General features: G+C 39.6%; 1 protein-coding gene across 1 annotated transcript in view; it reads left to right on the forward strand.

Annotated features, from left to right (window-relative positions):
- LOC128262172 (S phase cyclin A-associated protein in the endoplasmic reticulum) overlaps positions 1 to 14,395 on the forward strand; it is a 29,946-nt gene extending 15,551 nt beyond the window's left edge. The window contains 6 exon segments of the mRNA XM_052996268.1: positions 10,016 to 10,161; positions 10,272 to 10,364; positions 10,607 to 10,698; positions 13,208 to 13,259; positions 13,262 to 13,533; positions 13,651 to 14,395. Coding sequence (XP_052852228.1) covers positions 10,016 to 10,161; positions 10,272 to 10,364; positions 10,607 to 10,698; positions 13,208 to 13,259; positions 13,262 to 13,533; positions 13,651 to 13,782 — 787 coding nt within the window. The 3' untranslated portion in view covers positions 13,783 to 14,395.
- The last annotated feature ends 141 nt before the right edge of the window (positions 14,396 to 14,536 follow it).

Here is a 14,536-nt window from a genome sequence, read left to right on the forward strand (position 1 = left end):
GTTCGTGTGTGCTGTTCGACTGGCTTTAGTTGGTCTTGTTGCTATTTTATTTTATTATATGCACTTTTCTTCTACAAAATGGCGGCAAACGTCGCCGCATGGTCCTGTTCAGGGTCTTTCTATGGGTCTGGGATGGATTTCCAGAAGGAAACGTCGGGGGGAAGATCGTTATGGTTGCGGTTATTTGGCGCCATGTTTTTGTGCTGCTGCCGTTGGGTTTTTCAGCTTTTTCTTCTTCGCGCCTCGTTTGAGTTTTACGAGCGGCTTTACTTTCTCGCAGCTATTTCGACTTTGGCTTTTTAACAGCCTCCAAAAGGTTCACGGGGGATTTGCCGACACAATCCCGATGCCAAATCCCGTCACCGTCGCTGCCCCACGTGTGTTGTCCATTTGTGACGTCGATTTCGCCCCCTCCACGTTAATGTTTCCGTCCTATCTTTTCGGTTTTCTGGATCTGAGCATCTGCGGTAGGCAGGAGAACAGAAGCCGCCGCCTTATGTTAAACGGTGACAAGCTCCATATGGAAATCAGTCAGGCACTGACAAAAAGTCTAACTAATCTGAAGAAACCATGCCCATAAATATAAAGTAAGATAATTAGTTAAACACATCTGTAAATAAATTTATAATTATCAAATTAACATTGAATCTGTTAGTTAAAGACTTTAAATGAGGTTTTTGTTCAAAGATAATTTCGAATATTCAATTGGTTTTGTCATAGTTTATTTTTAATAATTTATTACTTAAACTGTGTTATTTATAGGAAAGGAATTTTAACACAAGCAAACCTATGCCATTTCCTAAGAACACTTTTTTCACAGTGTAGATGGCTAAAAACTGCTGAAATTTTATTTTCAACGCGCGTGGCGTAATTGAAGATGCCCGAACTCTTTTCCCCCCCGCCCCTCTTTCTCACCCCGTCTGTCAAAACATATATATATATATTTAATATAAGACAAAACGTTTACCCCGTTTGTCTGTCGCCCCAATGTTTTTCCGTGTGTGTTTTTGGGGTAAATGGAAAACGCTTTGGGTGGCGTTCGTTACTAAGAAAACACAGGAGACATGACGCGAGATGGAATGGTTTGGTATGGTATTGCTCTATGGATGGATAGATGGATGGATGGATTGGATGGACGGCTGACGTGTTGATGAATTTTCATTTTAAAAACTCGGCTAGACAGGATCGGGATTATATATCCCACGGAGTGATTGCCACATCCGTGTTTGTCTTTGCCCTTCGTTGGCCTACCGCATGCAGATTTATTTTTCCTGCCATATCTATAACTTGCGTTTACTTGAGTTTCACTCGAGATACTTTTCATCGACTTCTTGGATTTCGTTTGCCCCCCTTTGTTTTTTGCGGATATTTTTTTGCTCACTTTTCTGGCTAAATCTTGAGGGCACACTTGACAGCTCAATCTCGGCACTTGCCAGGCACTCTTTAAAATTTCCTTACCCTTAACCGTCGGCTCTCCGCTTAATGTGAGTTTAATCATTGACGTATAAAAAAGTGAGCAACAACCCCGGGGGCACACATCTATCTGCATCCCTTTAAACCGAACTGACAACCGAATGTCTTAATTTATTCATAACTTTTTATATATGTTTATTAGACTGCGCAGACCGAGGGGAGGCTATTATATTGTTGTTCTACGGCCAGAATGCAACCCCCCTGCTCCGCGCTAAACAATTTCCATGTTTTGATTTATGAATGATAATGCGCTGTGACACATCCCAACCCGAACCTGAACCCGATTCCAAACCCAAGCGAAGCGAAGCGAACGGAGGCGAGTTCTTGATTTTGGCATATGTCTGCATTGCGTTTAATTTGCATTAATGGGCGTGGTAATGGGCCTGCTCCCGTGGCCACCCGATTTTTGGGCAGGTTTAATGAGGCGAGGCCTTGTAAAAAGTTTAACACATTCCGCAATGTGCATGCCTGAAAATATTTTAAATAATGGGTTCTGTAGCAACTGTCGCAAAAAAAGGGTAATATCTGCATTAATAGGCGGGGCAGGGGGTTATAAGTCAATAACTAATATGGTTATTATAAATCAATTTTAAGGGATTAAAGGGCAACGAGGAGGGTTTTACGTTGAGGCTAAACCAATAAACTTAGAAATTGGACTTTTAACTATAGGGATGTATTTAAACCTTTAAAAAATTAAAACCGATTAATTGTTAATAAAATATATAATTAATTTGCAAATATTTATGTTTGTATGTTGTAAAGACATTTATTGGCTAAAGAAATATCCGTGTTATTAGACAAATTGTGTATTTAGTATCACCCAAGCACTGACTTTCTTGCCTTGGCTTGCGCTTTTAGCCACTTGGCGAATTATTTATGATGAGCTCAAAAAGCCGAGGCGCAGATACTTGTATATAAATATGCATATATACCTCATGCGAGGGCAATCCTTTCGCTGCGGTTTTCGCTATGCGCTGTACCTTGATCTCCGCTGGCTTGCGGTTTGCGGCGCCTGTCCTGCCGTCTCTTTCGGTTTGTATCTACCCTTCTCCTTCTGCTACAGCGTTGAAAATCAATTTACGTCAATGTCTGGGTTCGGGCATCCTCATTCTCCAACTGAATCATCATCATCATCATCATCCGGCGACTGTCGCAAGGTAAATGAATTAAAAGTGTTGTTGCTGCTCGGACGATACGTACAAATTCATTTGCATTCAGAAATAAAAATAAAATGTAAGGGGAGAGCCCAGAAATTAATTACGATCTCAACTGGAACTCTTATCAGTCGAAGGTGCGGCCCTGAAAAAAACACACAGCTGCATTTTTCGCCTCTCCGCATGTCACTTGATTTGTATTTCTGTTGTTCTTATTTAACACTCGGTTTTTTTTGCTTTGGTTTTTTATTTAACGCTTAATTACGAAAAATTACAAATTAGTTAGATTTTCAAGGGTCTCCGTTGACAGCTGTGCGACCAACAGAAAAAAGGGGCCTTTGGACAGGGCGTGACCGTAACTGAGGTCCTGGAGAGTCCTTCAGCGTGACCGATTGAATTCAATTGGTTTCCGCACACACATATATTGGAAAACTATAAAAAAAAATAGTTCAAAAAATGTGAAAGGAACCCTCTTTTATAGTTTAAAGTTTCGGTTATTAGAAGTTTCGATTTGGTTTCAAAAGGTATTCGAATAATTCGTGTCCTGCTAATATAATAATTGTATATATTTTTTTGTGATTTTGCTTATTTTTAAGATAGGTGTCTTATTTTATTTTTTTTTTTATATGATTACGTATGCTATAAAAAAGACAATGTCCTATAAGTTTAATATAAACCGTTTAGCAAATATTTATTAAACATCATAATTAGTTATTCTAATAATTAAATACCTATTGAGCAGCTATAAGAATACTCTCTTTTCTAAAATCCATAAGAATATTGTCCCTTTATTATTTTTCATTACCGTTCGATAGAAATTGAAATTTCGCATAGGTCATCCCGTAGAGAATCTTTTGAAATCATAATCGCGCTCCGCCTCAGCCAAAACATTTACAAATGCAATTAAAGCATAACAGTCCACCCAAAGCATAACCATAAATCCATCCGCACATAGGGGTGCCATTTTTTCATTGACCATTTCGCTATGCCTGCCACAGGATATTTTCAAAATTTCCAAATTGTGTGCACCCGAATGCGGTCAATTCAATTTCGATTTCAATTTCCATTCCGAATTGCATTTCCCGGGCAATAATTGATGGGCAGCGTAGGACTCGGCACTCTTCCTTTCGCTGTTCTGCCCTCATTCAACAAAGGGATAAGTCTAAGTAAGTGGGTTATTAGCACCGCAGGATGTCCGAAGTGGCAAAAGGACATGCAGGCCAAAAGGAGACCCCCTGCCAGCGAAACGGAACCCTTGCTGGGCATTAGAGAGTCACGTCCCGGCTCCTGTTGATGTGATTATTGTTGTTGGAGGCGTTTCATATTAGTAATGTAAACATACACAGGAATATAATGTGAAAATGCCTGTTTGGAATTCGGTAGTGATATACAAATGTCTTGGGATTTGAATTATTGTACCTACTAATAAAATTTGTTATACTAGAAATGAAAAACAATGTTAGATAAATTGGCACCCTTGAGTAATTTTATATTATAAAGTCAAATAAAAGCTTTTATTATATATTTCAGCTAAGCAATCAGACAGCATAAATTACTCTGCATTTGAACAATACATATATTTATAATTTATTAAATAAACTCAATAATTGTTGACATTTCTTTATGTGCATTTAAGCACTAGAAGGTAGAGGGGATCACCACCCGGCAATTGAAATTCATAAGAGGTCTACATTTCCGAGTCGTAGCTCCATTAGCCACAATTGAGATCTCTTCGTGGCAAATCCCTCTGACATGACGAATTGTTTAGTCCTGCCAGAGATTTATGTAATAAATATATCCCCCTGCCACTGTTTAAGTGACAGCTGCTGTACGTGCTGCCCTAGTAAGCGCAATAATTGTGATGATAAAATGATGATGATGATGTCACACTGTTGGTGGCCCTTAATGATAACGATGTCCCAGCTCTTCTCGCCCACTGATAATGCTACTTAACTCCACATGCCCACATTTTTCGCGTCGCCCATTAAAAGTTCACCCTCCCGCAGTACAACAATCCCTTCGCCTCCCTCTTCCATTGAATCCCTTTATGGCCATAAAGGAGGCGACCAACTTGCAGCATGAAATTATTTTACACGCGCTCTAATGCATAAACATGGCCAACAAAGTTGGCTGCCAAAGACGGCACCAGGTGTTGTGTAATTTTAGCATCATCAATGAAAGACATACACTTACCGAAAAATATTTAAGGTCTTTTTTTCTGTAAGCAGTATAAATTGTTTTTTATATTCAAATGTTATGAATTGCTCTAAGATGTGATGATAGATTATATTGTAAATTATTAAGAAAATCAATAAATATTCCCATAATCAATCATAATTTGTAATTTTTTATTTGTTTGTTTTTTTTCTCTATTAAAACGAGTACTGCACTATGTCTGATGAAATGTAATTTCATGTATTAATTTTCTAGTTTCCAAAAGTCTAGTTTAATATATTTTGGTGATTGTTCCCATACCCCAATAACCTACCTCCGATACATTCGCCTACCTTGAATATATTCAAATGCCATTTCGACCGAGGGTTGCTCCTCTCAGCCACTTGTGGGCAATCAGAGCCCTCGACTTTGGCCGGCTGTTTGACTGCCGATTGCTACCCCTAAAACTGCGACTCGAGTTGCATTGTTTTGACATGACACCCGAATAGGGTAGCCCCGAGATATATCCTCCCTTTCAGGACGGGGGGATGCCGAAATACAAGGCGCAGGCGCGACAGTTTTAACCCTCCGAAAAGAAAAACAGTTGCTCTTAATCAAGTGCTGACAACCAGCAGAGAAAACAATTTGAAATTGCATTTTAATCAACTCCGGCTCGTGCTCACTGCAGAAAATTAAGGGGTAGCTACAAGCTACCTTTCCCTGCTTTCTTTTTTTCCGGTTTAGTTTTCATTTAACACCTTTCGATCCGTGTGTGTCGCTTGTTTTGCCTGCCGGCTACAATCAAATTTCCTAATGTTGTTTTAGGCCCACCGCAAGGCGTTGAGTTTTATGCACATGCCTCCGACCTGAATCTAAATCTGAGTCTGAATCGGCTTCGGATTGCTTTCTATATGTGTTCTCGGGTGCAAAAATAGCAGCCAGCTGGCATTTTTCCAGCCTCCGTTGTTGACTTTACTTGATTGAATGAATTTGAATCTGATGAATTTCAATGATTCGTGTTGAAATTGAATTACTACGAAAGCTGCTAAGCAGATTTGGTTGTGAAAACACAGAATGTGTTGGGGTTAAAACTGGGCAAGTCATTTTTGCGTAAATTAAAAATGTATGTGTAGATAAATGCAGGAGAAGTTATTAACTAAGCAGATTATTTGTTACAAACGTAAATTTAGTTTAAGCAAATTGTTTAAAATGAATCTTCGTATTAAATCCATTTTTATCCATATTTCTTAAAGTTGTAATACATTCACAAAGATTGTTGCTTAAAATGATAGATTTGGAAAATAAAATTATTGAAATTACTCCAGATGATTTGCCGGAACTAACTTAAAACTTTTTAGTTATTGTATAATACAAATGTTCTCAATAAAAATCAATGCATCAATTAGTCAAATTAAATTAACAGTCGATAGACTTATGCCATAAGGACATGTTAATACTTAATTTACTTAATTTGTTTTGAAACGTTAAGCTGACAAAAAAGAGATTTCAATAAAAGGCCCAAAATTCATGCGCAACTTTTAGCCACCAATCCCATAAACAGTTTTAAAATCATTTGTTCATTTGTTCGCCAATGCCACGTGCACTGCAAATTTTGTTTTAAAGCCCGCCGACAATGACTATATAATTCTTTCATATGCTAATGAGCAGCACGCGTCTAGCATTAAATGTGCTCAAAATGCAAAAACCGATTAGCAAAAGATTCAGCTACGTTCGTCCATAAAATGCTGCTAAATGTTTGTAAGCAAATACGAGTGGCATTTGTGAAGAGTGTGTGGCATCCCGAGAACTGTGACATTGCATCCATTTAGCAGCTTTTGCAGCTTTTGGAGATTCAAGTGCAAGTCCTTCTCAAACCATTATATTTCATTTGCGGAAAAAAGATTGAAAGAGAAATTGTTGTGCAAATAAATTTGATGTTTTGATTTCAATTAAGCGAGTGCTGATTACAAACACTAAAAATATCAAACAGAACTCACTCTCCTGTTCGTTCATTATTTTCTGTGTGATTTATCATAATAAACGAAAGCGAATCATCAACAAAAGGAGTTCATTCATCGTTCGATGTTTACAATACAAATGAATGGCACACAGATTTCTGCTATTTAAGTGGCAAGCCATAAACATACACAGATCTATAACATTCTATATATGAGTGATTGATATGCCATGGCAATGTCCTGCCGCAGAAATCTGGGAATTTCGTTGACCATGAGAACAGCAGTAGCAGCAGCAGCAGCAGCGTCAAAAAGCAAACACGGCCAGCAGCAATTTTTATATAGCCGAAAAATCCATTTTGACCCCTTTTGACACAGCCAGAAGTCCTGTTCGCAAATAAAAGCGTCCATTACTCAAACGCTAACACACACACACACAAGCCAGCATACACACGCACACCCACAATGAGAGAGACAAACAAAGCAGCAAGGACTACGTGCCGTTGCCAGGATGAGTCCCAAAGTCCCGCTCTTTTATATCTAGATCTGTGGTGCCAGCTTAAGGTACTTACCAAAACTAGCCAGAACGAGTTCTAGAATTGTCTTAAAAAATAAAAAACTTTTTGTTTGTATGTAAAATCAATTTGTATACCCATTAAATAATTAGTTAAAAAAAATTTAAAAAAAAGTGAAACAAAATCGAGTGATGTATGTATGTTTTTCACAACAGGTGACGCTTTCTACTTTGCGAGCGTCTAATATTGCTGGCGCCATCTGCCTAAAGAATATTTATTTTAAATTGTTTTAAATGCAAATTAACAGCTATAATAGTAAGGGCACAACAAATATTAACATAAATATTTATATATTATATGTATTATAAATACAAATATTTATTTAGTTCTCACAAAAAGTCATCAACACTAAAGATGTCTAAATAGAATCCGCTAAAACAAAGCTAAAAGCGCATTCCTGATGATCCCATGCTGATATCCCCATAGCGTTTCTGGCGTTGTCAACTGTAAACATACTTGAGCTTCCTGTTTTGCTATTTGTGCCTCGCATCGCACACAGGACACTTAGCGCAGACAGGCGGACGCAAGGACACAGGGACACAAGGACACCCGGAGGCAGGGACAACCCACACGATGTTTGCTCTCCTGGTTGGTCAATCTGCACCCGCCGCTCTCCCTTCGGACTGCTGGGCAAAAAGTACTTGGCAAACTCATCAGCACCACAAAAATATCCTTAATAATTTTCTTAAACCAACAAGCACAAAGCTAGCACGGAGCATGAAGGATGCTTTTACCCCGCCGAGTCTGTGGGTGACCTCCCCTTTTCCACTGGACTGTCATCGTTTGTCATGTGTCCCGGCCGGAGTTTCGCCTGTGGAAAAGTATTTAGTTCGTTGGTCGCATCAATCCAAACACAAAATGGCCAACACCCGGGCCAGAGACGTATCGGATGTGGCCGAGGTTCTTCCCAGGACCAAGGACCCCGGACAGGACATAATCGTCAGCGCCGTAAAATAAACAGCAGCCAAAAGCAGCAGCCAACGATGGCGACAAAATAAAAATAAAATGCGACAACACAGGGCGAAAATGGATGTCGAGGGGGTAAACCACTGGCAGGACGCCCAGACAGGACATTTTCGGGTGTGAAAAGGCATTTGGTGGAAAGCTCGAAATAAAAATAAGAATCCCCAGCTGGAAAAAAAAATTAACATCCTTGTTAGTTGTGAAAACACGTTCGCTAAATACGCGCGACAGTTGCAGGCATCACCATCCCCTCATCTCCCCCCCCAACTTTTAATCATCAAGGACCTCCCTTAAGTGTATGTGTGTGTGTGGGACAGGCGCAAATATTTTAACAAGTGTCAAATGCACACGCTACTTAACTCAAGCTCTGTCTCTCTTGTTTAATAAACAAAATAGTTGCAATTGCCAAGAAAAAAATTGCAACCCCTTGACAGGGTATAAAATGGGCTTGCTTTTTTTTAAGAAACGAAAATTGGTCCCCTCCCTCCCTTAACTGGAAAATGTCCTTTTCACGGCGCTTGTAATTTGGGCATTTGTGTGCATTGATTTCGGTACTTAAGGCGCATAATCGGCAGCATAAAACAGTAGCAGCAGCGGATTTGGGTACACTTCAATTAATTTCGGTTCAATTATAAGATTTTGCTGGAAATGTTTTTATTTTAATTTTATACATTTAAGAAGTCAGTAGTACTGTGAAGTTTTTTAAGGACATAAGACACAATTGACTAATGAAACCAAAGTCAAATTAAGATGTAATAGTTATTGATGCTGATTTACGGACTCACATATTATAGCAATAATTGTTTGAGTGTATCGTCAATAAGCAGCACAGTTCGCTGAACAACAATACAGGAGCAAGGGAAAAGGGAGAAGACAGAAGAGAGAAGAGGGAAGCTCACGGAAGCAGAAGGCAACACAGGTCCTGCAGGACCATGGGCATGCATTTCGGCATTTCGGGCTCGCATAAGCTGGATTAAAATCAAAACAGATTTGCGCTGACAATGACAACAGGCAACAGCATCAGCATCAGCAGCCAGAGCAAGGACATGTTAATGTTCACTCGGAGGTTAAACAGGACACTATTCTGCTCTCCTGCCTTGTCCTGTCCTGTCCCCTCGATATGTGAAAGGAAACACCTTGCCACGGCAGCAAATGAAATGTCATTTGCTCGTTGATTACTCGGGATGAAGTGGAGATACTCCGAAGCATGATTCGGGGATAACTTGTTGTTGGCCGTCCGGGGAGTATGAATTTAAATCGCTTTCAAATGATATGACACATGGTCGGGTTCTGTTGTTGGACAACCGTGATTTAACCCCGTGCCTTTCAACGCTCCGGGCGATTAACAAGTGTGGAATGACCTGGACCAAAGGTAGCTAGTTCGGAGAGTAGAAAGTGCCCAGGGGATAGACCAACAGAACTAGCAACACATGGACACGGGAAACCACGGGGCAAACAACAAGAAAATGGCAGAATGATTGAGGTTGAATAGAAAGGGATCGCTGTTAGGCATTAGCATTGTTTGGGAGCCAGGGATTATTCAGTTAATTCACTCTTTGCAAGGACATTAATTCAATAGAACATATTTTAATCATTTGAAATGGATAATAGGTATATAAAATTCATCCTCACCCACAAACATAACCTTGACAGCAATACCTCAAGAAACTGTCCAATTTGCCAAACTCATACAGCAGTCACCATAGATAAAAATCTATTAATCTATATTTTCTGTTTTTAGCTATGCTGTGATTACGGGCTTGATTGAAATCCTTTCCCGACGCAATCAGAAGGTGCGCGAGTCCATCGAGGACAACCAGAGTGTGATGCTGAGCCTGCTGACCACCTTGGGCTTCCTGTCCCGATTCCTGGATGTTTGCCAGCCAGGTGAGTCATATTAGACAGCTTCCATTTGTTGCTGCAAAGGTCACACCTGGTTGAGGGTAAATAAAGCGAAGGGATCCATGTTAACTCATCTCTTTATCCTCTATCGACAGGTCCTGCCGATCCGACACGTCTGCTGAGCGCTGCCAGGTCCACGGAGCTCTTTGGCACCGTTTCGATGCTCTACGGGAGCGTTATGCCAATGGGTGAGTTGCAACTGATCCAAAACAGTAGCTGAAAATTGGTGAGGAGGAGGTGCTAATTAGATTTCAATGCACTTTACGAACAACCCAAACGACGTGATCTCCTCGCAAAGGCGGAAATTAGTTTTGATTTTTCCGTAAACCTCTAATGTTTTATGAGGGAATATCCGCTACCGCTGCTCATCCGCTTTTCCATCCCATTTTCTGACTCTTTTTTTTTGTGTTTTTATGTTCTGTTTTTGCAGGTGAATGCATTCCACCGCGCACGACCGCCCTGGCGGCATCGACTTTTCATCTTTACGTGTCCCTGGCCTCGCTGGATGTGAACACTTTCCAGGTGAGTTTACCTTCTTTCTACTGAAGAGGGATTCTGCGGAGTTTTCGAACGTCGTGCGTCGCCGTTTAAACAAATCAAAAAGTCAGTCAGCCCTTAACCCAATGCGAATGGCACAGTGGTTTTAGTTTTATTTTGTGTTTTAAACTAAGTAGGTAAAAACTTCTTAAGTCAAGTATTTTAGAAGAAGCTTTCTAAAGTATTGACGTTATTTAATGCACAAGATCTAGAATAAGTACTTTTTGTATTTGCTGGAAATTTTATTCAAAAATTGAACATATGCATCAGTTTTTTCAAACCAAATTCCAAAGGTATGTTAATATGTGAACAACTATGTTATATTATTTTAGTATAATATCAGTAAACAACTTCTGATGGATTATGCTGTCTGAAATGTTAATGAATATGGACTATTAAGCCTTATTAAGGTTTTTTTGAGACTTTTTTAAACTATCAGTTTTTGACTATTTTCTTTTCAATGTATCTTGCTTTTTCCTGCTCAAGCAGCGAAGCGCAGAGAAAATTTCATTAGAATTTTTCCTCTTCTCCTTTATTTTTTCCCGTTGATGCTGCTCTTGTTTTTGCTGGTGGTGTGTGTATGCCTTTGGCTTTTCTTTGCTTTGCTCTTCTAAACTTTGTCGAACGTGAAATCGCCTGGCGAAAATTGAGAAAATCGGCAACAACAACAGCAACAACAGCAGCATCAGCAGGAATTGCGGCAGCGGGAGGACAACAGGAGGAAAAGTTAGTGCAGACGTTTAAAACTTTGCAATTGCTGCGGCTTGCAATCTGCGAGTGAATTTCGCCAGAGTGATTTGCATATTGCCAAATGTCATGACAGCCACGAGAATTGTGTATTGTGTATTTTGTGGGGTGGGATTTTTCCGGTGGAGTGGGCATTTTGGGTTGGGGAAAATGCACAGAGTGCGGGGCAGAGTGACATTTGCTCAACAGACAACACAGCGCCAAATGACAAACACAACATGAGGCAAACGCCATTGAACCGCGATGACATTTCGCTCTGTACTCGTGTACCTGCGAAAATTCAGGGAGAGAATATCAGCAAAATGGCAGGTGGGTTGGGATTTGGGGGTCAGGTTAAAATAGAAGATGGGGGGCCATACGCAAATATTTTGACACTTTACTTGGCGCAAATGTCGGCAGTCGTCTTGGCGTGGCCTGAAATATTTATGCCATCCGTAACGAAACGAACCAACTGGAGTTGAGTTGAGATGAGTTAAGTTTGGTTGGCAGCCAAAAACCGCGCCAATGAAACAGAATATCGAAGTGCTGCCATCGTGATTCTAACTGAGGCTTAGCCTGCGAGTAAGCTCCCTATAAATACACCATAAAAATAGTACATTTCTTGGTAAAGTTTCCGCCAAAAGCCAAATATTAAAACAAAATATAAAAAAATTATAAAAATAGATTATCCCAATTGCAAGTTTTAAACAGAACATAAAGGCAACGATTATATTGTATAGATACATTGATCAATATATATACAAATAATTAACCTTTAACTTATTTATCAGTTGGGAAAGTTAAATAGCCAATTTCGATTGCCTTTTTGGTAGAGTGTGGCAGTTAGATTTTAATTTCCTGTGTATCCCTATCCGGTATTCGGAGTTTTCGAGTGTGCGTCGGTTGCACGTGTCAATATTTAACAGATGCAGGCTCTGGCAGGCAAGTCTACGCACTTGACAAACTAATTTGCTAGACAAACTTTGCCGCTGCCGAAAGCTCCAACCCCGAATTGCACTGGGATTAGAGCTATTTGTTTTAAATTACCACAAAAATAGATAAGGGTTTCGGATGCTACTCGAGAGCGAGGAACGGTTGCTCCGTTTTCGGCAAATAATTTGATTTGGTTTTAATCAGCAAACTCAATTTTGGAGAGATGCTCCAGCGGCAGCGCTTGTTTTTGCGTAAATATTGACTTTGTAAAATGAAATTTTCAAGTTTAACCCAAGCCAATCCAAAGGCCCACGCAATTTTATTTCATTTTTTTTCGTTTCGTTTCAACGTTTCCGGCTGGAAAATCCTTGCCGCTCGCTCATATCCTGCCCGCCCGGGTCGGAAAAGCGGGGTGAGGGGGCGTTGTTCTAGCCAGCCAGGCATGTCAATTGTTTGGCTAAATATTTGCTTAGTGCTCGTACTCTTACTCGTTCTCGTCCACGTCCTCGAACAAGTTGCCAGTTTCAGTTGTTGAATTGAGTTTCGGGTTTTGGCCTGCGAGGGCAAACAAATTAGAAGCGCTCTCCCGTTCGCTCTGCGGAGTCCCTTATGCAAATAACACGCAAATATATAGGCATGAATATAAACAATCGGGCCGCAGGACGTGCCGGCCCTTCATTTCCTGCTCTAAACAAGTGCCACTCTTTGATATTTGCTTTGACTTAATTAAAACATTTGCTCAGTGATTTCGGTTTCGGTTATTTTTCTCCCCCTTTTGTTGTGTGTTGCCAATTAAATGTTGTTTTTTTTTTTTTTTTTTTTTTTTGATTTCCAGGAGGCATTGACTGTGGAGGGTCCATTGTCGCTGAGGCTGCTGGATGTGATGACCCTATCCTGAACTTTAGTGTGTCGAATGCCCAGTGGGTGAAGAACAACGAGAGCACCACCATGCTGATCGATCTGATCGCCTCGCTGGCCTTTTTCTGTGTGAACAATCGAAGGCACCAGGACCTGCTGATATCGGAGCAGTTTGCCGTGATCTTCAAGAACCTGGCCAAGCTGTCGATCCAGTTCAATCCGGTGATCTATCCGTTCCTGGTCACGGTTTCCTTTGGCAATGCGGCTGCCAGAGAGCTACTCTGCAAGGATTTCGATTTGTCGGTAAGTAATTATGACTTGCCTCTTTTAAGGATATATTTTTTTAGATTATTGTACCTAACAAATGGCAAACAATAAATTCTTGTTTTGATTTATTCTTTTTTCTTAATCTCCTTGCAGTTCGTAGATGAGTACAGCAAATCGGAGGTGGCCCAAAGAAATAGCGTCATAAAGCTGATACATAGTCGCATTAAAGACAAAATCAGCCCCGGTTATAGCAACAAACCACAGACACACATCAAAGGGGGTTAAGGCTGTAGCTATGTCCATTGGACAGCTCCCCAAACTCGAAGTCTCAACTCTCAAAGTGATATTATTTTCAAAGAAAATTAAAAAAATTAAAGGAAAGAGCAAAAATACAGAACTTGAAACATTCGCATGGAGATGAAGAACAGGAAAATAGGAAGTCGAGAGCAGAAGCCACACACAAAATATGTTTAATATATTTTATACACACTTAAACGTTAAACTAGTTTACTAATCAATCATCATTCATCTCACTTAATCTCACACATTCGCTAAAACACATTCACAACAAGTCGAACTCGCATAGATTTTATATCAATATATATATATATATATATATTACATACATTCATTGTAGTTTATGTTTAATGCAAAGTATTAACATTAATTTAACGCTTGTATCAAACTCACCCACAAACACTGCAAATTCTCAGTTATCGAATTAATCAACGCTTTTCGAGCAGATGCAACTATCAACAACACACTCACAAACGAAAATGGGAAAAAAGGAAAAATAAAATGAACTACCTAATGTATATTTTATAGACATCAATGTTTTGTGCAAAAACAAGATAATTAAATTTAAACAAATGAAATAATGAATTCAAAAATTAAATAATGTGTTTAAACTGTTAAGAATGGGGTTAATATTTTTGACTGAATTGAACAATTGAATAATGTATTTGAATGGGTTATTTTAAGTGGGAAACTGGTTTAATATGTATTTTGAAGCGTCACAGGCTTAAACAGAATTAGTTTA

The sequence above is a fragment of the Drosophila gunungcola genome, unplaced genomic scaffold (genome assembly GCF_025200985.1).
Source record: "Drosophila gunungcola strain Sukarami unplaced genomic scaffold, Dgunungcola_SK_2 000001F, whole genome shotgun sequence".
Classification (NCBI taxonomy): Eukaryota; Metazoa; Arthropoda; class Insecta; order Diptera; family Drosophilidae; genus Drosophila; species Drosophila gunungcola.